We start from the raw sequence: 27,992 nt of genomic DNA on the forward strand, positions 1-27,992 counted from the left end.
TAGTTTTTAAAACCTTTATTACTATTTTCATTCAGTATGGCGCCCTCTCCCCTCCAGATGCCGTGTTGCCCCATTTTGACAAAACAGGCCAAGTGCTGCTTTAAAGGTTGAGGAGATAAAATCCTCCCTCCCTACCCAGCAATACATCCCTTGAGGATAAAAATGGGACAGAGAAGCCCCCTTAGAAAGCAGGGAAGCCATAGACACCCCTCCCCCTTTGAACAAAAGGAGGGCTTCAGAAGCAGAGATGGGTTGTAAAATCAAGGTGTGGACCCCCCCTTAAAATAAATAGCAGAGCATGGCAGGAAGGGGGGAGAAGGGGAAATGGGCTGAATTGCCTGCCCACAGCTCCTATGGGGCAGATTCTAAAATGGGGAGAGGGGGAACCTAGACAGAAAAACAATCTCCTCCGTTGACCTCCTTCCCCCTACAAGAAAAAGTGATTGTACATTTGGAGGCGGATGAAAAAGTGGGGTGGGGGACCCATTGATTTTGAGCTGCCCCGTTGAAGTTGCTGATGGCACATAGGGGGAGGGTCTTCACTCCCGAGGCTCGTCAGGGGCGGGGATCTTTTGGCGGCTGGGCTCAACACCCCAAATTTCACGGGCATACTGGGCAATGGTGCGGTCGCTGGAGAACTTTCCAGAAGTAGCAATGTTCTTGATCACCATCTTGGTCCACTCCTTGGTGTTCTGCAGATGGAGATCAAAGCAGCAACTCATGAGAGGAAAGAAATGAGGGCCCCCCCCCCGCATTTCAGAGTGTGGGCACCCAGACATCCCTGTCAACGTGTTCCCAAGCCATTGGAGAGGACCAGCTCTAGGGCCCTCCTGCAGCCAGATGTTCAGCTACGAGGAGTTCATTTTAAAGCTGAGATTAGTATTGTTATGAGTTTGTGGGTGCTAGTGACCCTAAAGTCCTGGGTCTAATAGGTGTTAGAATTTAATCATCTCTGCTACTTGGCCTCCCTCCTCCCACTCATCTGCTTCAGCTTCTGCCTCTGATTCTGGACTTCTCTCTGCCACCGACTCTCCCAGCTCACTAAGCCCTGTTGCCTCTTTCCAGTCTTTTCCCTCTGACCTCCCCTTGCCACCCCACCACCACTCCCCAGGCTCTGAGCCTTCTTCCCTTGGGGGTTCCCCCCCACACACCATTCCTCTTGTGTCCAACCAGGACATGACACTCCCTCCCTCCACCAAGAGTCAGTTTGAAAGACAACACTAGGTTAGGGTTTTAGGACTTGAGTTAGGAGTTATGGAATGGAGATACTAAGCAGCAGGCTGGAGTGACAGAGAGCAACGGTTGAGGTCTGCTCAAGACTGCTTGGCTCCCCTGTCGTTCAGCCCGTCTGGCATTGACACCTGATCTATGAAACACATATGCACACGGCAGCAGTCCTTTTTCACCAACAACGTCCCCATCCCACCGCCATTGGGCATGGGGGGGCACTGCCTCACCTTATAAAGAGCATTGACCTTATCTTGACATTTGATGTAGGACTCGTAATCGGCAAAGACTTTGAATCTACAGGGAGGAGAGAGGAGCATAACAACGTGATTCAAAGCGGTGACGATGGGTTGCGCATTTATTGAAAATCCAGTTAAAACTCTTTCATTTAATTAATCTGACATAATTGATGGACTTGATCCAGTGGTACCAGCATTTCAAAGTCCAATAGTCATTTTCACCTCCAGTGCTGTCCCTGCCGCCCTCTTGCCTCTAGGCGCGCGCACACACACACACACAGCCACTAGGGTAACAGGAGCAGCCACAAGACTCCTCCTCACACCCATAGAATCCGAAGTACACCCTGCAAGCTGACAATCTGCACCCAGCAAATCCCAGCAAAGGCTGTGGAATCATAGAACTGTAGAATTGCTGCGATGCAACGCGGGACTCTTTTGCCCAAAGTGGGGCTCAAACCCACGACCCTGAGATAAATAGTCTAAGGCTCTACCAACTGAGCTATCCCAGGAGTGACAACTACAGGCTATCACAACATTTGGGAAAGTGTAAGCCATGAACTTTTATATGCCTGTTGTCTTTGTCCATGGAGTTTTCTTGGCAGGGATACTGGAGTGGCTTGCCAGTTCCTTCTCCAGGTGGATCACGTTTAGTCAAAACTCTCCACTATGACCTGTCCATCTTGGGTGGCCCTGCATGGCATAGATCATAGCTTCTCTGAGTTATTCAAGCCCCTTCGCCACGACAAGGCATTGATCCATGAAGGGCTGGAGGAGACTCTTGAGAGTCCCATGGACTGCAAGAAGATCAAATATATCCATTCTTAAGTGTTGTAAAATTTAAGCTGGTTCCTATGAACCCAGAGAAATGGATCTTGACCCAGGGAGAGCTCAAGGATCCAGGCAAGCAGACGAATTTAAGCGTCTCCTGCCCACCAAATAACAGAGACCAAACCAGGACGTACGAAGCAAGGCACTTTTATTTTCGCTGTTGCAACAGGGTCCTTCCTCTCACACAGGAGAACAAGGAAGGAACCCCAAACAAAGATGTCTTGTCCTTAAAAAGAGATTTGAAATTGGTTTCAGCCCACCCCCCAGAAGCATCATCCATATGTCACAGAAGGGGTGTAGCCCAAGACCCCCCCTCCCTAGATTCATCATAGGTACATACAGAAAGGGGAGGTCTGGTGGCAGTAATCTGAGCAGTCTGGACCCTGCCCCCTGCCCCCAAAACCTAATCAACAAAATTGAGAGATATTTACATTTCCCTGTTTCCCAGCCAAGTTAATCACACCCTTTTGTCTGGCAGTCAGGTATCAGGATGCCAAGGATTATCACTTTAATTCCTGAGACAATGAGAAGGTTCCCCCCACCTTCTTCCTTGCAGAGGAACACCTGGTCTGAGAGAGTCAAAATGGTGTCAGTCAGGCCTGTTTTCCTGTGCTGCTTCAGACATGTTTCTGTACATTCGTTACATGTTTTATGAACCATTATTATATATATATAGATATGACCTCAAAATTCTTATAACATAAGGAAATCAGCCCTGAGTGCTCACTGGAAGGACAGATCGTGAAGCTGAGGCTCCAATACTTTGGCCACCTCATGAGAAGAGAAGACTCCCTGGAAAAGACCCTGATGTTGGGAAAGATTGAGGGCACAAGGAGGAGGGGACGACAGAGGACGAGATGGCTGGACAGTGTTCTCGAAGCTACGAACATGAGTTTGACCAAACTGCGGGAGGCAGTGCAAGACAGGAGTGCCTGGCATGCTATGGTCCATGGGGTCACGAAGAGTCGGACACGACTAAACGACTAAACAACAACAACAAGCCATGAACAGTTTCCACAGCCATGGAGGGCCAGTGCGGGGAGAGATGAAACATCAGGTCAGGAACGGGATTTGGAGGGGATTTCTCTTTCCGTAGGCCGGCCAGGCTGCCACCTGCTGGGCAAATAGTGGCCCTAACAGAAGACCTAGCCTAGGGGGGGAATGGGAGTTTTTCACTTTTCTTTAATTAGCTACTGTATACAGTAGCTGCATGGGAGGGCACTTTTATTCAGACCAGAAAATAGAAGGAGAGGGAGCTTCTCTCTTCCCAGCCATCCCAGGGACAAAACTCCACCCCCTACCCAACATGAGCTTAGAAAAATAAAGGCTTCATAGCCACGTTTTTGGGTGGGGGGAGGATAATCTTTGTCCCAATAAGGATCCCTCTCCCCACGTGCCATAACCCATGCCTGCAACGGTGGAAGGTTTTCCCCAAAAGGCACAGTGGAATTGAACAAAAAGAGGATTAAACAAGTTCACTGGCCTCTAGATGCCAGTTGGGCATCACAAGTGAGGAGAGGGGGCTGTGGCACTCGGGTTCTGCTTGGGGGCTTCTGATGGGGGGCACCTGCTGCTGGGTTACTAGGCAAAACAGGATGCTGGACTAGATGGGCAAAAAACAACCCAACGCACACTTTGGTTCTAAGCATTAAGCCCAGGAGCCTCTGGCTATTCCACACACACCCCTGCCTCCCAAAAAGTTACAGGTAATGGCAGGTGTGGGGCAGGCAGAGACACAGCCAGATTGGCTACATGACCCTATGGGCAACTCTTAGCCCACAGCCAGTCCCTGCAGGAAGCCAGCTGCTTGGCAGGACTTCAAAGGACTCCTGGCAACCCCTCCCACACCACCACTGCTTTGAAGTCTGACCTCATTGTTACATCAGGTGATTGGCAGGCGGGTGGTCCTCCCGGGATAGCTCAGTGGGTAGAGCATGAGACTCTTAATCTCAGGGTCATGGGTTCGAGTCTCACGTTGGACAAAAATATTCCTGTACTGCAGCGGGTTGGACTCGATGACCCTCATGGCCCCTTCCAACTTTACAAGTCCACACCTGTTGAATTTGGCCCATGAAGGGGCAGGGGAGAACTGGCCCACCCCTGAGTGAGCATTGGGTGTGTTTGGTCCTGAAGCTTCCCTCTCTCAAAAGGTGGGAAAGGACGCCTTGTGATCAGTGCCCAGGCCAATTGTTTGTGGGGCGAGACACACCTTGAGCAGCAGAGGCACCACAAAAAGAGATGAAAAGGAAGAATTTGGCAGCGCTGAGGTCTCCAGAGGGTTCTGGCAAGCAAGGCAGCAGCACTCCCCCTCCCCCCCCAATGCCCAGCCGTCTCACCTGTCGTGATACATGAGCATGTTGACAATGTCCTTAAAGAGGTCTGGCTGCTTGGGAGAAAAGAAGCCGCTGCTCAGCTGGTCAATAACTTGCTTCAGCTCAGGGATGTGGTCATAGTAGTCCTTGGCGCAGTAGCTGCAAGGAGAAAGGGCAGAATTTAACTCGGAGCGTGTGTAGCACCCTCCCAGGCCCTCCGTATGTTCTTAGGTCAGGAAAATGATTTCAGTGATGGCTGTGGCACCTCTAGCACCAGTGGCAGTCTACCCCTGAAGCCCACTCACTCAGGAACAACGCCAGGAGAGGCCTCCTGTCCTCATCTCCCACATAGCCTTCCCAGGAGCAACTAGTGGGTCGCTGTGAGAAAGAGGGGAGCTGGACTAAGATGGGTCCAAAACTATATAGGCATTTAAATCTCTTAACAACAGGGCTGGCCTTTGCCTCCTTGCCCACATGGTACGGCCCCTTTGAGCCCGTTGAAATCGCAGCAAAGGCCAGAAGGCCGGGCAGAAGACGCCCAGGAGCCAAGGAAGGTCAACAGGGCCCAGAATGAGCGACCCGCCAGCTGGCACACTCACCCCTTCCTGTCCAGCTCGGCCACGTCCTCCACCCGCATGCCGAAAATGAAGAAGTTCTCCTGGCCAGCCTCCTCGGCCATCTCCACGTTGGCACCATCCATGGTGCCAATTGTCAGTGCCCCGTTCAGCATGAACTTCATGTTCCCGGTGCCAGAGGCCTCTGTGCCCGCTGTGGAGATCTGTTCCGAGAGGTCGGTGGCAGGGACCACTGCAGGGGAAGCAGGGGCGGGGCTCAGTGGGGAGCCCTGGGGTTGTCATGAAGGGACAGGAGGAGCCCACCCAAGAGATGGGGATATCTTCCTCCTTTCCAGCCTATGTCATTCGCAGATGGGCTCCTTTATAAGGACTGCATCCCATCATGTTTCCACATCCACCTGCAAATTTCGTGTGTGTGTGTGTATGTGTGGTGGTTGTTTTCAATCCACATGATTTTCTAGAAAGTCAATGCAGATTTTAATCTGTTTCGTTACTTTAACTTTCTGAAACTTTTTATGACTTGTTTGTAATTTTTCTTATTGATCATTTCAATCTCTTTCATCTGAAACCACTTTGAGGTTTAGTTACAGGAAGGTTGCAGTGTTGGTCTGACGCAGTCAAAACAAAATAAAAAAATAAAAAAAATCCTTCCAGTAGCACCTTAGAGACCAACTAAGTTTGTCATAGGTATGAGCTTTCGTGTGCATGCACACTTCTTCAGATATCTGAAGATTTTTTATTTTGTTTTCACTTTGAGGTTTGTTTGTTTTAAAAAACCATCAAGCAGTGTACTAAAATTTTACGAAATAAAAAATGTGTACTAAAATATATTATCACAAAACATATTGATTTTTTTTTTATCTTGATGAATTCATTTCTAAACACTTCTAAAATATGCATTGTGATGTGTCGGTGCACATTTCAGGCAGAAGCCTTCATCACAAAATTTAGAAGGATAATGACATCTCGACCCCCCAGATGAGCCCAGGAGAGGTGAAGCTGGTCAGCTGACAGAATCCCGCAAGCCCACCCTGGCCCCTGAGTTACCTTTTTCAGCCAGCGAGACACGGTAGTTCTCTAAGAAGATGACCCTGAGCCGGTCTCCGATGACAGGGTCGTTATTGACAATGTCCCCAATGGCCGTGATGAGTTTGATAATCATCTTGGCCATGTGGTAGCCAGGGGCAGCCTATGCGGAAGGGAAGATTTAAGATGACCGTAACAGGTGGGAGAAATAGGCCAAAACTTCTTGTTGCCACCCATCTGTCTTGAGAGACAATGGAGTGCGCCTCCAGGGGTGAAGTCAAACCGCTGCCTTATCAGTGCCAAAGTGACCTCCCTGGGGTGTATGGAGGTCCTGTGCTGCCAAGATGACAAGACCCCCCTCCCCTTGGCCTCACTGATGTGGTCCAAAGGAAAGCAGAGCAAGACGTTTGGCACCAGTTTGGCTGCAGGAGTTGCAGGACGGGGGGCACACAAGGCGCCAACCAACCCTTTCCTTCCTATCTGCCCCACCCCTCTCCAGATTTGCCACCCTCACCCACACAACAACCTCCCAGAACTTGCCACCCCCTCCCTGCACCGTTCATGGCTCTCACTTTGCCTCCAATCATGATCGTCCGTGGAACAAAATGCTTGTTTGGCTCCTTCTTGATCCCTGCAGGGAGGAGGAAAAAGGTGGAACAAACAGCGACCCTCTGGGAACTCCTGCCCCAGATTCAGAGAGCTGCAATGTCCCCACACCAGGTTTCACCAGGTTGCCCAAACTCTCCCTCTAATGCTCGGCAGCGGAAAGGTGATAAAGGAGGTCCTCTCTGGCCCTGGCCCATCCCAGCTTTGGGGGAGGAGAGGCCTAGGGCCACAGAAGGGGGAGAGGGGGAACCAGCCTTCCCACAACTCCCATTAATTAACAGGGCAGCATTCCCACCCACCCATCCCCTTCAATAGTCCGAGCAAGGTGAGCTCCACAGGTACCAAGGTGCTAGTGGAAGCCTTCCTGGCCAATTTACCTGAACCCACTGGCTGTAGCCAGCATTGGAGGACAGTATCAGTGTGTTTGTGTCCCAGGAGTCGAACAGACTCCCAGAATGGATTAAGTTCAACAACCAAGGTACCACAGTATAAGAACGAGAGAGGCGTTCATGGTGAGTCCCGGCACCTCTTTTTCTAGGAAAATAGCACTGCTCCTGCCTCTCCTTCTCACTACAGCACACACATCCCAATCTCAGCCCTTCCAGGAGAGGAGGGGTCTGGTGACCACTCAACTCAGCCCCCTCCCTGGTGGCTGGATTAAAAGAGGAGCCGCCAGTTCCCAACCCTAATCCCAGCCAGTCCCAAAATGCGGAAATTAGGAGTTTGTGGGTGAGTGTCCCCACTTTCCCCAGGGGGAGGGGACATCAAGGGGGTCAGAATAGGCCGAGCCCCCTACTCACGGTTGTAGAGAGTGATGATGTGGAGGCAGTTGAGCAGCTGCCTCTTGTACTCGTGAATCCTCTTCACCTGGATATCGAAGAGCGAGTTGGGGTTGATCTTCACTTTGTACTCCTTCTCCAGGTAGGCAGAAAACTTCAGCTTGTTCTCCTGATGTGGGAGGGAAGGCAGAGGGGTGTGAGTTTTCCCAGAGCACACACCCCAAAACACAACTGTGAACACAAGAGAAACCCCACAGGGGCCAAGCCGTTTTATCCCGTTGTAAAAATCAGTTGATTGAACGAATGGGATATTGCTGCTTACTAGAGCAAGACTTTTGAGTCCAGATTCTCAAACTGCATTACACTCCCCCGACCCCTTATCCAGTGACTCTCTTCTGCCAAAGAAGGGGGGCATTATTGGGGGGCACCAAATACAAGTGTCCTGGACTGGGACATCCCCTTTTTTTTATCTAAAGGGCACAGCAGCCATTTGGGTTGACATGATCTCATGTGATTTTGTGGGGCAATTCTCCCCCACCTGAAAAATCGCTCCCCCCCCCGGCCCACGATTCTGCGCACTGCCTCCAAATGTGCATTTGCAGGCAGTGTGTGTGAAAAAAGTACTTTGGGGGGACCGGGGGGGGTGCAGTGCGAAATAACGCAACCAAAACAGCTGCCATTCTCTTGCAATAGAAAAGAGAGAGAGAGAGAGAGAGAATATGAATCAGCAAAACGGAAATACGTGACGAACTGCGTCCTGTATTGAATTAATACAGGATGCAGCATTTTACATTGAAATACAGGACAATCCTATATTATACAGGATGGGTGGCAAGTCTACCCTCACCTCTGAGCATCAGAATGATCCCCACTGAATGTCAGTAATGGACCTGAACAGAACAAAGAACCCAACCCCTCCCTTGAAAAAGGAGGCAGTCTGCCCAACAGAGCAGGAGGGGGGTTCTTCTGGGTGCCAGCATGGCGCAATAAGTGTGTTGCAGTTTACACACATGCGCTCACAGAGTGTCAGAGGGTACTTCTGAGCACGGCCCCTAGTGGTGGGTTGCATAACTGCAGCTTCTTCCCAGGGAAGGAATCTCCAGAGCGGCTCCACCCACCCCAGCTGCCCATTGGTTCCTCCTGGGCAGGAAGGAGGATAAAAGGACTTCCTTCCTTGGCACTTGAGCCTCCTTTGGGCAACACAGTCTACCTAAGCTCTTGTGTGTGTGTTGAATGTTTGGCCTTTCAGCTCCCAGGTCCTGTCCGTTTTTCAGACTACTACCACCAGCTCAGCCCAGCCCAGCCCAGCCCAGCCCTGGCCCATACCCCTTATTCCTCACCTGTTTGACTTTTGCCACATCCCGGATGAAGCCTTCATCTTCCACAAAGTTCAGGAGTTTCTTCAGCTGATCCAAATCGGAGATGTAATCATCCCCAATGCGCTGGAGGAGGAAATGGGAAGAAAAAACTCACCACAAGCCCCCCAGGAAGTGGGAAGTGTGGGGCACACACCCTCTGCAACAGCAACAAGAGAGGCACCCCCTCCTCTCCCCCCTGCTTGCCGCTTTCCCTCACCCCTCCTGTCTGAACTGTAAGATTTACGGGTGTCCGGAGGCTTCACATAAGGCCAAACCTATCCCTGGTTTTCAACGCTTTGATCAGAGAAGGTGTGAAATAATAATTAAAGCACCACCAAGCCACAAGCAGAGGGTCTGATGGGCACGTGCTTTGCTATGTAAACCTGCAAACTGAGAGGAAGCTTCCCTTGGAATGCAAATAGCAGGCTTTGGGGAGGCAGAGAGAGAAAGGGTTAAATTCCACACACACACACACACACACACACACACACACATACTTCGAACACAGCAATTAATGGCAGGCCCAGTTTGGCCATCTGATGTGCGATTTGGGCTTCCTTAAGCCAGAAGAAAACTAGCACACAAACTGAAAGGTATAGATGCAAAAATTAATTTGATTCTATAATGCCAAGTGGAGGGGTAGTTAAGAAGAAATACAATGGCATTTTATATCCAACAGATTTCAAAAAATCAATACTTACACACACACACACACACACACACACACACACACACACACTTAATCCAACTGTAATTGAGAATGTTGCATTAGAATGCCGTTGAAGAGACTAAACGTCCATATTTTGGCAAGGGAATCAAATGTGGGCGCCGACCAGCCCAAAATTCTTTGTTTGTTTTTCAAGTGAAACCTCCCAAGACTTTGCATTTGGCCAAATGGGGAAAATAGCAAAGCCAGCAGGGAGGGCCTCATCCTGCTCATCTTCACCTCGGCAATGATTTCAGCTAGCCCTGGGTTGCACAAGACCAGCCAGCGACGGGGGGTGATGCCATTGGTTTTGTTCTGGAATTTGTGAGGCTCAAACTCATAGAAGTCTTTAAACCTGGAAGAGGAAAAAGAGGAGAATTGCAGTTAGAGGCACTTGTGGAATTTGATGGACCAACACTGGCAGTTTCATATGTTCCTAACAGCCACCAAACAATGTGTCACAGGACCAGGAAAGGAAAGGGGGGCGAAGCCTGCCTCTCCTGGGCAGAGTACCTACACGGTGGCCTTCAGGATCTCGGAGTGGATGCGAGCCACACCATTGACAGCATGGGAGCCCACGATGCAGAGGTGGGCCATGTTGATGCGCTTGACGCTGCCTTCCTCCACCATAGACATGCGGCGCATGCGGTCGAGGTCCCCGGGGAACTTGGCATAGACTCTCTGTGGGGACAGAAGGGCACCCCAGGGAAGACGTTAACACCCATTCCCATTTATACGGCCCATCCCCTCCCCGCCATCTCTGCTTCAAGCCCAAAACATCAAGCACAGAACCGGGGTTTGAATTAGAGCAGGGTGTCCCAAACTTGAGTCTCCAGCTGTTTTTGGACTACAACTCCCATCATCCCTAGCTAGCAGGACCAGTGGTCAGGGATGATGGGAATTGTAGTCATCTGGAGACCCAAGTTTGGGAAACACTGAATTAGAGGAAGTGGAACCAACCCCCCCTGACCACCTTGCTTTTCAAATGCCACTGGAGAGAGAGGTGATTTAGCAAAAACAGTGGGGATAGGAGTGTGTTCATTCAGGGGCCCCCCCAGTTTTCTGTTGCCCAACAATTCAGGCACTGACTGGAAGTGTCCTGAGGGGTGCCTTCCTTACTCAGCCCTCGAGCTCCTTCCCCAGAGGTAGATGAAGGGCCAGGGCCAGATTGAGACCTTTAGCAGCCCTATGCACCTTAAAGATTTTAGTGCCCCCAATTTCAAAATATGAACAATAATAACCCGCAAAATATAATTTTTATTTTTCAAAATGAAATGGAATCCACAGTAAGATGGAAAATAATGTTTGTGTACTTGCACTTTATTTATATTTGAAAATAATTATTTTTTTCCCCAATTGCAAAGCCTTTGATCAGATCTTCAAAAACAAATCTTATGTCACACATCTGCTTCTATACGTGATGGAGATAAGGCATCATCCAGCCTGCTTTGTTGCAAATGTTGTTCTGTTGGGATTTTTTAAAATATACTTCAGTGCAGAAAGTGAATGCTCAGATGAGCAAATTTGTGACCATTCATGTTAAAAACCCGGCAGCAGGGAATTTCTGCGGTGCCCTCCTTCCTCGATGCCCAAAGCATGTGCTATTATTTTGCTTAAAGGTTCATTCAGCCCTGTGGAGGGTGTTGGGAAGGCTCCCGACTCCTCACCCCCCTCCACCCACCCCCAGTGGCCTCCCTCCTCTCCCACCCGGGGCTTTTGAACTCACATCGAGGAAGCGCTGGTTGATCTCATAGATGATCTCCAGGTGGCGGGGCAGAAGGGTCTCAAGGAGGTGGACAGGCCAACGCTCCAGAGCCTCTGGCAAGACGGTGTGGTTGGTATAGGCACAAGTTCGCACTGTGACATCCCAGGCCTAGAAGGGAGAGAGAGAGAGAGAGAGAGAGAGAGAGAGAGAGAGAGAGAGAGAGAGAGAGAGAGAGAGAGAGAGAGAGAGAGAGAGAGAGAGCAGCCCTTGAGCCAAGCTGGACCAGCTCAGGAGGATCCTGTTGCCTGATCGATTGATGGTGGCTCTGCAGGGTCTTCAAAAGGGACCGGAAAACAGGGATGAAGAAAGCAGATGAGAGAACCCCACCCCATAATGCAACACCTGGGGTGTCCCTGGTGAGGAGGAGCACAACCGTGAAAGGGAGACCCGGTTAAAAGCTTGTTTCTAACAGGACCGCCTCCTGTTTCCCTCACATACCCCTGGAACGGGAGGACATGGGCACAGGCCAATATACCCCTTTCAATACTGCTACTACCAACAATGTTTTTTTAGAAAGGCTGTTAGGAAAGGAGCCCAAAGTAAAGCCACCCTCCCACCACACCCCTTTCTGCCCTGCTGGTCCAGGCCTGAGCAGGCTTTTGATTTCGTGGCTTCTCTGCCCACCTGGTAGGATTGCTGGACCTGAGCCTTTCCCAGGGTTTCATTTCAGCCAGAGCTACCAAGGGGAAGGTTCGATCCTAGGGTTCGTTTCTGGAAGGGGTAAGCAGAGGCACTCTTTGAGCACCCCCCAGAGAGCCTGTCCCTCACATTGGAGCAGCTGCAAGGAGCTCCCAGGAGCTGTCCTGGGATTATGAGGAAAGAGCCAATGCTCCAGGGGTCCCTCCCTCCTATGGGAAACCTGCCTGGCTCCCTTTCTCTGCCTGCCTGCCTGCCAGTGAGCCTCCCTTGCTGGGTGCAGGGCTCCCTTAGAGAAGGTGTGCTGGAGCGAGAGGGTGCTTGGGCCACCCAGGGCCACCAGCTTTCCCCCCTGCCTTGCCTCGCCCCTGCCTGGGACCCTCACGAGATGAAGATGCTTCTTAAATATTCTTATCTTCTCTGAATGTTTTTTTGTAGGGAATGTTCTTTGGCTTTTTAGCAGGAACACTGATGTGTTTGGTTTTTATACTGTTGAAAGGTTTTGAATTTGCATCATTTGTAGCATTTGCATGATGATGATGATATATTATTATTATTATTATTATTATTATTATTATTATTATTATTATTATCCCGCCCATCTGGCTGAGTTTCCCCAGCCACTCTGAGCGGCTTCCAGCAGAACAGAACATTAAAATGCAATAATATATTAAACATTAAAAGCATCCCTAAACAGGGCTGCCTTCAGATGTCTTCTAAAATGCTGGTAGTTATTTTTCTCTTTGACATCTGATGGGAGGGCATTCCACAGGGTGGGTGCCACTACCGAGAAGGCCCTCTGCCTGGTTCCCTGTAGCTTGGCTTCTCGTAGCGAGGGAACCGCCAGAAGGCCCTTGGCACTAGACACTCCTTCAGGTATACTGGACCGAGGCCGTTTAGGGCTTTAAAGGTCAGCACCAACACTTTGAATTGTGCTCGGAAACGTACTGGGAGCCAATGTAGGTCTTTCAAGATTGTTTTCTTTTTTTTGCATGATTGTATTTTGTTTGTGTGTGTATCTGTATTTGTGTGTACAGTATCTGGGAGGGTTTGGGCCTGAAAGGCAGCATACAAATAAACAACAACATTAACATAACATTCCTCTTCCTGCTGTCAGAGTTTCCTTTGGCTGCTGGGTCCCGTTTCATTTAGCCCTCGGGTCATATAAATGCATTTTATTATTGTGACTTCATTGTCGTTTTAAATAGTCATAAGCTGCCTCCTGAAAAGGCGGGCTAGACTTTATTTACTTAAATAAGCTCCATGGGGAAGGATTTCTGCATCCGTCCACCCTGCTCTGGCACCGACCATTGCTTAGAGTCCAGCAGCTCCTCACCTTGTCCCAGTCCAGTTTCTCAATGTCCACTAAAACCCTCATGAGTTCTGGGATGGCCAGGGAGGGGTGGGTGTCATTGAGCTGAATAGCGACCTGGAGGAGGCAAGGAAAGAGAATCAGGTAGGGAGGTCAGACAGGAGAAATCAAGGCTGCCCTGTGGCTCCCTTCCCTTCATGCCCTAAGCACATGCTCACCCCACCCCATTGCAGAATCCCCAGGGGAGGGAGGAAGTGTGGGAGCCCCCCATTTCCAGATGAACCTGGCTCTCCCTCTGGCCTTTGCACACCACTGTGTGAAAACAGGCAGGCGAGGGAGCAAGGGAGGCCAGCTGCCGATCCTTGTCACCGGCTGCCCCTTCTGCTGAGCCCAAGGGACAGTGAGGAGCAGCAACAGGCACGGAAGAGACATGGGCAGACAACAACAACGCTGGCCCCAAACTCCAGGTCAGCCTGCACTCCAAGCCCCCGTCAGAGAAACCAGCCCCGCTACCTTGTCTGGGAAGGCATCGAAAGAGGTGCGGACGGGATCTCGGCTGCCAAACTTGGAGGACTTGAAGCGGCGGATGATGTCTTGCAGCGTGGCGGCCACGACAAAGTACTCCTGCTTCAGACGCAGCTCCTTGCCCTCAAAGAACTGTGGAGGAGGGGGGCAAAGGGACCCCAAAGGTCAGCACAAGGAAGGCAGGGGAGGAAGGAAGCGTAACTGCTGGGATCGCCGCCGCCGCCCCCCCAATTCCCATAGGCAAAAAATGAGCATTGTGGCAACTTAAAGAGCAAAAGCCACATTTGTTTTTAAGACACCACAAGATTACTCCCTAGCCCCACAACCTACTCAGTTGCCATTTTTTGAAGAGCAAAAAAGAGGACACATTTGCCGACTTCTACTTTTAACAACCGGGACGCGAGTGGCGCTGTGGGTTAAACCACAGAACCTAGGGCTTGCCGATCAGAAAGTCGGCGGTTTGAATCCCTGCGATGGGGTGAGCTCCCGTTGCTCGGTCCCTGCTCCTGCTCACCTAGCAGTTCGCAAGCACGTCAAAGTGCAAGTAAATAAATAGGTACCGCTCCAGCGGGAAGGTAAACAGCGTTTCCGTGCGCTGCTCTGGTTCGCCAGAAGCAGCTTAGTCATGCTGGCCACATGAAGCGGAAGCTGTACGCCGGCTCCCTCGGCCAGTAAAGCAAGATGAGCGCCGCAACCCCAGAGTCGCCCGCAACTGGACCTAATGGTCAGGGTTCCCTTTACCTTTACTGTATGTAAGCTATACATAGAAGCTGTGACATATTGCTAGTAACAGCATTCTTAACTTTCAACAACAGCGTAGTAATAATAATAATACTACATATTGCTCCCTCGCTTGCCACATGGAAGTACTTGGGCTCATGTTCACATCTTTGTGAACTTAAGTGTGCACAGAACAATTTATTAAACTGTTTAACTTGTACATATGGACTCTCCTTAAGGGCAGGGGGGGTGTTACCTCTTGCCCTCTCAGACTCCTCCTCCAATATCTTGTTGCTGAGTCAATGTCCTTTTAGTTCAGCCACAAGAGAAGAGATTTATACACTATGTAGCTAGTTTAAGATGCTACTCTCTGTTGTGATTCTCTGTGGCAGACTAGCTTAGCTGGGTGCCTTAGATCTGAGTCTAATGCACTAGAAAAAAATTATTGGGTTACTGTAAACAAACAAAAACCAAAAACCAAACCCAGACATTTTGCCAAATTTTAAAAATCCACCTGGACAGAAATTTTACTGAAAAAGAGGACATTATTCGGGGGAAAGGGGATGTATGGCAACCAGACCGGGAAATGAGATGTGTCTTGGAAAAGGAGAACATATGGCAACCCTAGCAGGGGGCTCCCCTTCTGAAATTTGTCTACGTCTCTCCAGAAATTGACAGGTGCTGCCCAGGATCCCATTGGGAGGCAGGAGTCCTGGGTTCTAATCGCTCCCACTCTACCAACAGGCAAAACTGCAGCAACAGAGGTGGAAAACAGAAAGACCTTTGGAAGTAGGGCTCCCAGTGTGTACCGTTTCACAATGCATTTGTCCCGTCTTTCGGCAATGTGATTTCTCACCATAAAGTTTACAATGTGTTTTCCTGAAATGTTTTTATTTGATGTGTCTAGATCCAGCCTCAGGGGCAGGAGAGGAAGCTGGGGGGGGGGAGAGGCAGGGCCGGAGCTGGCTGCCGAAGATTCCAGGGAGTCTCCCCCTTCTTCTGCAACCAGCTCCCCTCCCCGCCCCCGGTCCTCCCAGAGCACACAGAGAAACGAAGAGGGCAGAGCGAAGAGAGAGAAGGTGAATAAGTCTCAGATTGCTGGGAGTGGTGGGAAGGCGAGGGAAGGAAGAGACTTAGGGAGTGGCGGGAAGTCCTTGCAAGTGCCTCACTGGGGCAAGACCTACCGGGAAGGGTTGCTGTGATCACTAGGCCTGCACTGTTTTGGTTTCTTCGAATAAAGAGCTAACTTCACAGACACCAAGTGTTTTTTTAATGCTCACCTGCTCCTGACTCCAGCTCCAGACACCAGGTGGCACGAGAGAAGACTGGCTGGGGGTTCAAGAACAAGAGGGGGAGCTCTGCTGCCCTGCCTGCTGCCTGGGGAGGTTGCCTCATGCTGTCCAATGGTAGGGCTGGTCCCTGTCTCCTTCTCCCCCTCATCTCACTCACACTGCTGCTCTGGAAAGTAAGGCCTGGGGGGGAGGCACACCACTTTTATGCTGGGCCGTCCCAGAGAATACTGGAGACCGCAAACTGGGAGCACCTGGGCTTGGTCCTTTAGCCAGCATAGGTAGGAGAAGAGGGCTCAGAACCCTCCTCAGACCCTTATTTTCTTCTGCTCGCTCTCATCCTGTGTGGTATCAGATGCAAGTCTAGTCTCTACATTAGTCTCCCCCCGACTCCCTGAATAGACCTGCACATTTCTGCAACATTCTCTCACACATCAGGAAACTGGAATGACGGAACTTACATTGTCGTTGGGATACAGGACCCGGGAAATGTTCTCAGCCAGGTTTCTGTCCAGCACTGCCTGGATGTAGCCACCGACATTAACTGGGAGAGAAAGGGAGAGAGCCGATGGATGCAATCTATTCAAGCAGGGCAAAAGTTATACAAAGCGGTCAGAAGCTGCCTTCCAGGGGGCTGCGCTCGATGACCACCTCTGTCTCTTCCAACTCTATAGTTCTATGGTTCTGAGTCAGCCTGTTTCTCCAGCCGGCTCAGTGCTGCCTGCTCTACCCAGCAGAGGCTTTCCCAGCCTGACCTGGTGGTGGGAAATGAACCCGGGACTTTCTGCATGCCAAGCAGGTGAGCTCACTAAGAGATGGGAAGCCACCTTAGAGCAGGTCGTCCAGCCCAGAGCATGGTGCCTGGGAAGAAGGGGGGGCCTTTTCCATTACCTGCTGGCACCTGGTTCTTTCCTTAAGCGGAGAGATGCCAGCAGAGGTTCTGCATGCCAAGCAGGTGCTCTGCCACTGAGCTATGATGGCCCCTCCCCTATGTGAGGTGCAAGGAAACCTCTAAGGATGGCCTACAACACCCACAAATGCTGCAGAGTTCTTGTCGGTACCCAAACACACACGCTGAGAGACAGACATATGGAGTGAGAGAGGAAGGAGCTTCCTGTCTAGTAGCCATTGATAGCCTCCTCCTCCATTAATTTGTCCAGTCCTCTTTTAAAGGCATCCAAGTTGGTGGCCATCGCTGCTTCCTGTGGCAGGGAGTTCCACAGTTTAGCTATGCGCTGCATGAAGAAGGACTTTCTTTTATCTGTCCTGAATCCAACATTCAAGCTTCTTCGGATGTCCAAAGTGTTAGGAGAGGAGAAGGAAAAACATTTCTCTATCCACTTTCTCCGGACCTGAAACGCAGGAAGCTGCCCCACACTGAGTCAGCCCACTGTCTACACTTACGGGCCCCAGCTCTCTAGGGTTTCAGGCAGGGGACGTTCCCCGTCCCAGTGGGGATTGAAACCAGGGGAACCTTCCACATGCCAAGCAAACGCTCTCTGCCTGCTGAGCCACACAAGGCCTTGCTGCTTGCAATCCACTTACAGTCCTTCAGGTTGAACTCGTTGGGCGCCCGAGCAGACCACAGCCGCATGGTGTTGACAACGTTGTTGCGATAGCCGGGGACGGGAGTGTCATAGGGGAGGGCAAGGACCACCTGCAAGGCAAGGGGGAGGGTTCTGAACTGGCCTTGGGACTGCCTGCTGAGCACCAATCAGCAGACAGCAAGCCTGGTCAGACTGCCTGGGATGAGGAGAGGCACAGCGGGCAAGACCCCCACTCCTGCAAGAGACTAGGAGGGCCTAGGAGCAAGGGGGACCTAGAGGTTGCCTTGGTTGGCCACTGCCAAGGGCACAGGCCCAAGGTGTGTGTACAAAAATTGCACCTCTCCACTCTGGCTCGAAATGACTGGGAGTTCACCCACTCGGCTGCATGTGGCCCAGGCTGTTCCGGGCACAGGAATCTGGCCACTGGTGTGGGCCATCAAAACACCCCTGTAGAGCTCCCTCCCCAGTTTGCTGGTGGAGCTATTTAAAGTGTGGGCAGAGAACCAGCAGTGCTTGGAGGGGGAAAAGAGCAGGCGAGAGTTGCAGGAAGAGGGGAAAGCAAGGGAGTGAGGAAGTAAGCAGAAGGGAAAGGAAGGAGGCAAGAAGGCAGGCAGTGGAGGAAGAAAGCAGAGCGGACCCAAGCCTGATGGCCATGGAGGAAGTCACTGGCAGAGCACAAAACACAACAAAAAGCGAACCTATTGAGTTTTGGGTCCATGGTCTCTCCGGGCTTCAGAGGCGTCAATTCAGCTCCTTGCCAAGGGCCCAAAGGAGCCTTGGCACCCCTAGCTGTGAGCTCGGCACCATTTCTGGCCTCTGCAAGCCACACCAGGGCACACCTGTGCACATCTGAGCATCCCCCCCCCCGTAATGATGCTGGTTGCTTCCTCATGAGTAAGTGGCTCCAAATTCTGTGGCTGGTTTTTACAGAGTTTTATTATATACATATGTACAAAACAGAGCATCAAAATCCATGACTGTCCTAGTCCGAATCAGAATCCGGAAGCACCAACCGTCGGGACTTTCGCCAACAGAACACCCTTGTTGCTTTGAATCTCCTCCTCTGTTCATGCCTCTTTCCCCCCCCCCCTCCACTGTTGGGGTGATGGGGCTGGTGGAGCACCCTCTCCAACCGAGCTGTGAGGAGCCGGTGCTGTCACCTCTGGAGCCTCCTCTTCTTGAGCGCTCTGGTCTGACCCTCCAGCAGGTCTGACTCTCAGCATCCCCAGGGCTCTCCAACGCTTCCTGAGCCTCAGCACCACTTTCCAAAGGATGCCATCCCGGGCTCCCTCTCCCTGGGAGCGCCCTGGTCCCAACTTCCTGGACTCTCCGCTGACCCCTGGTGGTCCCCTGACACCCCCCATGTTTGGACCTGGGAGGCAGAATCCTTATTATCATTGTTTATTAAATTTCTCTGCCACCCTTTATCCAAAGGTCACAGGACAGTTAAGCCATATAAGAACACAAGAATACAAAGCAAATCCACCCGCATCTTCCAGTCCCCTCCTCTCATTCCTACTGACCTGAGTGTCAACCCATTTCACGCCATCCTGGTCATGCTGGACGTGGCCGTAGAAGTGCACGGGGATCATGTACTCTGGGCGGGCCTTCTCCCAGGGGTTCCCGTAGCGCAGCCAGTCGTCAGCCTCCTCCACCTGCCAGCCCCCGCAGATCTTCTGGTTGAAGATCCCAAACTCATAGCGGATGCCATAGCCATAGGCCGCCAGGCCGAGGGTCGCCATGGAGTCCAGGAAGCAGGCTAGTTGGAGAAGAAAAGGAAAGGGTTAGCAGAGCCAAAGGGGTTTTGGGCTGCATTCCTCTTGGGCTTCCACAAGAATGGATGGATTGGTTGAGTTCAAATATATTCCACTTCCCCACAACAGGCTGCTGGGCCTATAGCGGCTGACAGCAAGCATTACAAGTGGCCAAATACAGAGCACTGGAAATAGCATTACAATCATACCTCGGTTTAAGTACGCCTCGGTTTGAGTATTTTCAGTTTAAGTACTCGGCGGACCTTAATCCACTTTCCATTACTTTCATTTCCCCCCCACTTTATTTATTTTATTTATTTATTTTTGTTTCCTACTACCTTTATTTCATATTTTGTAATTACAAAACAGAGTCATAAATCATAAATCATAAATTATACATTAGAATTACAAAAAAAACAACTCCAAATCAAGAGAAAAACAGAAAATCCAAACAGAAAAAAAAAAGAATTCACAGGGAAAAAATATAAAAAAATAAAGTAGAAAAAGGAAAAGAAAAGAAATAAAAGAAAAAAGAAAAGGCATACAGTGTATACGTATATACATATACCCATACACGTACATATGTATATGAGATATATGTACACATACATATATGAGATCTTATGTATGTGTATGTGTACATACTTTCAATGGGAAAGTTCGCTTCAGGTTAAGTACGCTTCGGTTTAAGTACTCCACGGACCGTCTGGAACAGATTAATCCACTTTCCATTACTTTCAATGGGAAAGTTCGCCTCAGGTTAAGTACGCTTCAGGTTAAGTACAGACTTCCGGAACCAATTGTGTTTGTAAACCAATGTTTGTAATGTCAGTAAATTTTAAAATGGCAAAGAAAGCATCAATTTGGCAAACGCAAGGGAAAAGGAGCAATCTTGTTTGCTGCTGCTCCAGAGGGGAGGACCCGAATCAGTGGACTCTTGGGACAAGGAAGGAGATCCCGACTAAACATTAGGAAGAACTTTCTGGCAGTAAGAGGTGTTTGACAGTGGAACGGACTCCATAAGGAGCTGGTGGACTCCCCTTCACTGCCAGGGGTTCTTTAACTGTGATTCCTGCCCTGCAGGGGTTGGAATAGATGCCTCTTGGGGTCCCTTCCCATTCTATGATTCCATGTGTTGGAACATGTGTTGGGAGGAGGAGGACCGTCAACACAGGAGTGCGCTCCCAAGATCCTCGGCAGCAACAGGAAGGCTATGGTCGTCCTAGCCCCACCGGGAGATGCTGCCAGGGAGAGAGAGGTGCTTGCAAAGCAGAGGCTCAGCCACAGAGTGGCAGCCCCTCCTCTGGTGCTCACCTGCCAGGCGCCCAAGCCCTCCGTTACCCAGGCCAGCATCTTCCTCAATCTCCTGCAGCTCTTCCATGTCCAGGCCGAGCTGTTGGACAAAAGGAGGGTGTGGAGGGGAGACGGGGTGGAATTAGCTCAGATGGGGGTGGGGGAAAGCCCCCAGGCCCACCCCCCAAAACCACCATACCCACACACACCCCAGGGCCCTTGACAGTCCCCAAACCTGGTAGGTAGCTTCATCGCAGGCATTCTGCAAGGCCAGGTTGACCATGGTGTTCTGCAAAGTACGCCCCATGTAGAACTCTAGAGACAGGTAATAGATGCGCTGCAGGAGGAAGAAGATTGAGGAGGAGTTTGGGAGGAGCAAAGGTGGACCTGTGAGCTTGTGTCGTGTTTACGGGAAGAAACTGTGCGCTGCTGTCTCCCACGGAGAGGATTAGATTTGGATTGTTGTTCTTATCACCATTGCATTGTTCTTATTGAACAAGATGTTGCGCCTTGGTCGCCTTCGGCTGCTGTTATTTCGAAACCCAATAGATTTTCTTTAGTTCCGTAAATATAAACATGGCATTGATCGAGAACGATACTCTTTTTGAATTAAGCATTATACTAAACTAGAGCTTAGTACCGGGAAAAGGTGGCTGGCAGATTGATGGGTGGGAAGGAATATTCATAGCAAAACAATAGATATATAATTGCACATATATAATAATTCCATAATAGTTTACATCATCCCCAGTAATGTATCCGGGTGACCATTTTCATGTATCTAATTTCACCAAGACATAACAAACATGCCCCACTTTTCCAGGGGGGGGGGCCTGTTGCGAACAAAGCCTAAACCATCATTGGTCAATTTACTGTGCCTCATTCGTGGCGGCGAGACTTTGCCACGCAGTGGGGAAGAAGCAAATTCCTTGAGGGTATGAGTGGTCAAGACTGGAGGCAGGATCCTGCTCCTCACTGGCTGTAGGGCTCCACTGCTTTGGGGGCACTCGAGACATAGAATCATAGAATCATAGAGTTGGAAGAGACCACAAGGGCCATCCAGTCCAACCCCCTGCCAAGCAGGAAACACCATCAAAGACATGCCGCTGGCATGAACTAAACACTGATGGAACTCCCTGGTGCACCAGGAGAATGCTACATGGGTGCAGCTGGTCCACCTGCCAGTGGAGAAAGCAAGTCACGGATGGGGTGCAGGGGGCAAGCAAGAGAACAATCACTTATCTTTAAAACGCTTTGTTCATTATTGGCATAGCGAAGCGCCCTCTTCTTCAGCAGATATGGCCCATTTGTTTTATAGCTCATCAATACCAGATTGACTGTCTGTATCATTCCACACATGTCGGCTCAGAAAGAAAGACTCATTGTGATCAGCACAGCTAACCTCAGGTAAGTACGTCTAGAACTGCAGCCTTATTTCACAATTTGCATTTCTGTTTCATGATTTGATATTCGTAATATATAAAGCTGAAAGCAGCAGCTGTGAGCCACACTGCCTTATACCAAATCAGGCTATTGGCTGATCTAGCTTTAAAAAAATGGAGGCTCCAGTCCTCAAGGTTTTGGATAAAAGGCTGATTTACATAGGGACACAGTGAGTCATGACATTGACCCATATAACCTCCAGATGTTATTGGACTACAGCCCCCATCAGAGGCGGATTTAGGGCAGTGTGACCAGTTCCGCCACACTGGACACTGAGCCTAGGGGGAGCCGCAGCTACAACACAGTGAATTGAGCAGAACGGAAGGCGAGAGGTGGGAGGCACCAAGTTTTGGCCTTGCACAGGGTCCTGCGGGAATTTGAAAGACCAAAGTCTGCCGTGCCGCTGCTTCCATCACCCCTGGCCATTGGCCGTGCTGCTTGCAGGGGCTGATGGAAGGTACCACATTGCTCACCTCTGGTCTACACAAACTTGCAGCAGCCCTCCAGCCTTACAAAAAGAAGTCTGTTCCAGCCCTACCCAGGGGCTGAACCCAGCACCTTCTGCGTGCCTGGAGCACAGGAAGCTGCCTTGAATCAGCCCACATGCAGGGGAACAACAGGGTGGACTGGAAAGGGGTGTTATAAGGATGGAGATAATGTAAGCAAAGCTCTCTGAAGTTTTAGAAAACACCACATCAATATATTATCTTTATGTAGTACTGTACTGTATTGTGTCAGCATTGTTAGAGGGGCTTCAATTTGGCAAGCAGATCCCACCTCCTGATAAGCCCACCCTCTCCTCATCTGGAACAGCCTGTGTCCAGTAAGGAATGCCTCTGAGATATTCAAAAAGCAATGTGAGATCTATATAAAACAGGCAGCAAAACTTTACAAAAGTTTGTTCTCTTTTAGGGCACATTTTCTTTGGGGGCGAAATAGTTTTAGTTTGTTTCTCAAGGGCTGGCTGATGCAGGTCGGCGGCAGAGAAGCAGGCAATACTAGTAAATGTGAGTTTATTTGCAAAGCTATCCTAATCTCGATTCCTGGATATTTTGGGAACTGGGTAGAGTTACTCAGGGCTGCAGCCCTAGGCAACATACACTAGCACGTAAGCCTGGGTTGAGGACTGAACGCAGGAGGGCTTTGCTTCTGAGTGAAGATTCACTAGATGGTGCTGTCAGGGGAGAGACAGGCACTCTGTACATGCCCAGAGGCACCCTGCTTTCCTACGCCTACACATATTCCGTCACTCCACTTAAAAGTGCTCATTGCAGATCATTCCCCCACACTAAATGTGCGACCAGAAACATTTCTGAACAGCAGGATTCCCGGTGTGGTCAATGCCTGGGACAGGGCATCCTGCCACCAGCCCAACTCTTGGCATTCCCCAGCTGAGTGCTTTCAAAATACCCATCCCCTCAAGAGGAATCTCCATCTAAGGGACCTTTGTTGGTGCCCAGGCTTGCTACCACGTCTTACTAACCATTAGCAGCAGTTCTCCAAGGGAAGTACAAACGGATCCCTTTATGTGAGAGATGCTGCCTGTGCGGATCAGGAGAAATGGAATCTATCGGCCATATACTTCTGCGATGCTGCTTCTACGAGGAGGTGCGAGGCGAGCTTATCCACACTATACTGGCAGAGCTACCTGGACGCTCGGATAATTTCTATATAGAGTGGCTTCTTTCAGACGCTAACTCTAATGTGTCAGCGAAGGTAGCCAAATTCTGTGCTAGAGTCATAAAAATTCGGTCTAATCTAATTAGCAGTGTCCAAATATCTTCAGAACATCTTCAGTACTAGCTAAAGAGGACCCAGTGTTATTAATTGCTGTAGTCTACCTCCCTAAGTAGTAACACTCCTTTTAATCAGTTTTCTTTTAAACAATTGTTAAAACCTATATTTATTGCCTATTTTTAGATTATTACTGTTTTTCTTTTATTGTTTTTAGCAGCACTAATTTATTTATTTATACATGCGATCTATAGCCTACCGTTCCTCCAAGGAGTTCAGCCCTGCTTGAATGCACACGCATACCGCAGATACCGCTAGCTAGCTCGATTTCTCTGGGTACAGACCCTTACATAATCAAAAGGGCACCAACTAAGGAAGTATCTGCAGGGCTGGGGAAATGCAAAGTTTGCAGAAGTACAGAAGTGCATTAGAGACCCCACTCTGCAAAAAACAAAAACAAAGAAACAAACATAACCACAGCCAAATAATAACTGTGCATGATATAATCAGAATGCTATTGGAGGGGGGTACCAGAGGAAGGAAAGAGAAGGTGCTGGAAGATGGCAGAGTAGATCAGCTGGAACCCTGAAGTGCAGCACACGCCACACTGCAACATTTTGTTGCAGGCTCAATAATAATAATAATAATAATAAGCTTTCGTGTGCATGCACACTTCTTCAGATACCAATAAATAATAATAAAGTAAGAATCAGTGTAAATTTACTGCAGCAGCAGCAGCAGCAGCAGCAGCAGGAGCGTGGCTCCATGAGAATGACTTCCCACCATGTGGCAGATGAGACCCAGCCTCCTCCACACAGCTGGAATGAGCAGAGCCGGAGCCCAGGGCAGAGACTGCGGCACTCTGAGCATTCTCAGAGGCACTCCTATTTTTTGTTGTTTCATACGCCTCTTAATTCTTAAACCCCTCTCTGTAAATGGAGTGGGGAGCACAATCTGGGTTTCTTTGGAGAGCTAGCAGATGTGAACCAAAGAGCAGGGATTGCAGGGAAAGAGCAGATTTTGGCTAAACATCAAGGGAACTTTCCTAATGGGAAGAGCTCTTGGCCAGTGGGGCAGCCTTGCCTCAGGGGGTCATGAGTGCTCCCTTCCTCTCCTTTGCTAGAGCTACTTAAGCAGAAACTGGGCAACCAGACAGCAGGGATGCCAAAGTCCAGCTTGCACCCTGCGCTGAAGTGGGGGTTGGGCTGGATGACCTCCCAGACACCCCTTCAGACTCTTGCATTCTTTGATTCTAGGACTCAGCCACAGCACTGGTGTGGTTGCCAGCACAAACTAAGCCCCTTTTTGAGATGCTGGGAATGGGCAGCAGGCAAGGAGGCATCGCAAAGGAAAGGTGTTTCCTCTGGCAGAAGGAAGCTGCAGCCAGGTACCCCTCCAGAACCAGAACGCAAGGCCCACCATCACCGCTGCTGCTGTTCCTCCAACGGCCGGCTGACCTTTCCAAGCTCCGCAAGCCGAGACCGGCCCATTTTGGGTCTGCTGCTGCCAGCTGTATCTGGTGTCCCCCCGGAGCCCTGGTGCTGCTGACACAGGCCTATCCCGAGATTAAATGGCAAAAGTTCACAGCAAATGTCAGGCTGGGCTAAATTTAAAGAGGGCGGAAAGGAGCTGCCTCCCTTGGCCAGGCTCATCCCTTTGTGATGCAAACAGAGGGAGGCAGATACATGGAGACCCCATCCCCACCCTCCCCACATGAAATTGGGGTGGGTGGGGCAGACCTCCTGGATGTTCAAATGCACCTGGGTGTGCGGAATGAAAGTTAGTGGAGGGGGGGGGGCTCCTTTGCCTGGTCTTTGAACCTGAAGCCAGGTCAGCTTAGTGATCCACACAGAACATAAACTATGGAACTCCCTGCTGCAGGAGGCAGCGATGGCCACCCACATGGATGACTTTAACAGAGGAGTAGATATATTAATTTAGGGGGGGGGCTGTTGATGGCTGCTAGCCATGATGGACGCGGGTGGCGCTGTGGTCTAAACCACAGAGCCTAGGGCTCGCCGATCAGAAGGTTGGTGGTTCGAATCCCCGTGACGGGGGTGAGCTCCCATTGCTCGGTCCCAGCTCCTGCCAACCTAGCAGTTTGAAAGCATGTCAAAGTGCAAGTTGATAAATAGGTACCGCTCTGGCAGGAAGGTAAACGGCATTTCCGTGCGCTACTCTGGTTAGCCAGAAGCGGCTTTGTCATGCTGGCCACATGACCCAGAAGCTGTATGCCGGCTCCCTCGGCCAGTAAAGCAAGATGAGTGCCACAACCCCAGAGTTGGACCTAACAGTCAGGGGTCCCTTTACCTTTACCTTTTAGCCATGATGACGGAAGGCAGCAATGCTTCTGAATACCATTGGGTGGAAACTGGGGGGGGGGGGTATTCCTTTCCCTCACCTGCCACCTGAGGACTTTCTGCCTGCAAAGCTAAAGTGAAGGGCTGGAGCCTTGGGGTGGAACACCTGCTTGGCATGCAGAAGTTCTCCCCCTAACAGACCCCCAAACAGAAGGGGTTTTGCCCTCCAAGCTTCAGGTGTGCGTCTTAGGGCTTTTTGGCCCTTCATCCTGACCCGCGGATGGGAGCAGGTGGCCTCTCTCTCCCGCAGGCGGCGGGGAAGCGTCTTAAGCAGCTATTAATACCCCCCGACCGAAGACTGGCTTGGCCTTGGACACCCCGCCTCCCCTGTTGCCCCACCCTCCGGAGGAGCAGCGACGCGTCGACACCCGGAGCCACTGGGAGCGAGAGGCTTGCTGGAACCCAGACATGCAAAGGGCATTGGGGGGGGGGTCCGGAATAAGACACCGGGAAGAGCGCGGTGGGTGGGGGGAGGCTGACACCAGTTTGAAGAAGGTACGGAGGAGAAGGCGATGGAGTGCGAAAGGTCAGGCAGGAGGCAGACGCTCCGCAGACAGTACTTGAAGGAGCAACACCCCCCAAAAAAAGTATTCCCCCCCCCCAATCCTTCCTCGCAGGTCACCGTCTATTCTCATTGAAGGAACGGAATAAACTCCTTGCTCCCTCCCCCAGCCGATTGAGGGGGGGGGCAACCTTGAGCGGACACCCCTCCACCGGGCCAGGTAGGGACACTTACTTAAAATATGGGAGGGGGAAGTAAGCACCGCCCCGTATATTGATCACATGACGGGGCTCACCCATACTATTTGAATGTCAATACCCATCAACTTGTGGGGGGACTCAATTTGGGGGGCGGGCGAAAGAACTTCGGCCCCTAGGTGTTGGCTACTATGGGCTCAGGGTTTCTCCCCCCCCCTCGGCTGGGGGCCACGAGTCCCTCCCCCCTCCGCTCTCCTTTGATCTCCTCCTTCCCAGACGGGCTCTCCCACCTTGGGGTCCTTCTCGTAGTAGTATTGCTGGGTGCGGATCCATCGCCCGACGAGGTGGTCGCGGACGGTGTGGGCGAGGGCGAAGTAGTAGTCGCGCGGGGTGGCCACGTTGCGGTCCTTGACGAGGGTGAAGTGCAGGTGCCGGTTGAAGTTCTTCTTCAGGTCCGTCACGTTCTCCACGCCGGCCAAGCCGCGCACGCTGATCTGCTTGCGCTTCTCATGGTCGGACAGCGGCCGAGACATCCTGGCGGCACGGAGAGTTGCGCGGAGCGGGCAGCTAGGTAGATGGTAAGAGGAGGACTCGACGGGGCGGGCTCCGGGGGCGCTGCTCTCTCCGCTTCGGCACCAGCAAATGCGCCCCAAGTCCCTCCCCTGGGGCGCTATTAAACCCCCGGCCCCGCTCCATTATTCAGGAGGGAGGGAAGGACCTCCCCCTCGCGCCTTCGAGCCCGCCCACGCGTCCAGGGAATCCCTCGCGCCTCCTACGCCTCCTGGGGAGAGAGAGCCCAGAGGCTTCTGAATACAGTGGTACCTTGGTTCTCAAACTTAATCCGTTCCAGAAGTCCGTTCCGAAACCAAAGCTTTCCAAAGCCAAGGCACGCTTTCCCATAGAAAGGAATGCAAAATGGATTAATCCGTTCCAGACTTTTAAAAACAACCCCTAAATCAGCAATTTAACATGAATTTTACTATCTAACGAGACCATTGATCCATAAAATAAAAGCAATAAACAATGTACTGTACTGCAGCCACACAGTCAATCCATCAGTAGCTGAACTGAGTTCCACACAGTCACAAAAACGAAACAAAAAGAACCACAAAAACGAAAACTAAATAGCAAAAACAGACAGATCTCAGCGTAACACTCAAAACAGAAGTGTGGCACCCCAAACGGAGCATGTTCAGCTTCCGGAAAAAGCTCGCAAACTGGAGCACTTACTTCTGGGTTTGCAGTGTTTGGGTTCCAAG

General features: G+C 50.8%; 1 protein-coding gene across 1 annotated transcript; it reads right to left on the reverse strand.

Annotated features, from left to right (window-relative positions):
- Positions 1–27,387, reverse strand: PYGM (glycogen phosphorylase, muscle associated). Its single transcript, XM_035098264.2, has 19 exons — positions 27,024–27,387; positions 20,733–20,834; positions 20,519–20,597; positions 18,974–19,209; positions 17,449–17,560; positions 16,365–16,447; positions 13,883–14,026; positions 13,394–13,486; positions 11,383–11,529; positions 10,174–10,337; positions 9,897–10,011; positions 8,933–9,034; positions 7,614–7,761; positions 6,780–6,838; positions 6,229–6,370; positions 5,206–5,413; positions 4,631–4,765; positions 1,458–1,524; positions 1–692 (listed from the first exon to the last, which is right to left on the reverse strand). The coding sequence occupies exons 1-19, from the start codon at positions 27,264–27,266 to the stop codon at positions 540–542; spliced, it is 2,532 nt and encodes an 843-aa protein (XP_034954155.2). The 5' UTR covers positions 27,267–27,387; the 3' UTR covers positions 1–539.
- Positions 27,388–27,992: the final 605 nt, after the last annotated feature.

Source organism: Zootoca vivipara, chromosome 17 (assembly GCF_963506605.1).
Source record: "Zootoca vivipara chromosome 17, rZooViv1.1, whole genome shotgun sequence".
NCBI classification, from domain to species: domain Eukaryota; kingdom Metazoa; phylum Chordata; class Lepidosauria; order Squamata; family Lacertidae; genus Zootoca; species Zootoca vivipara.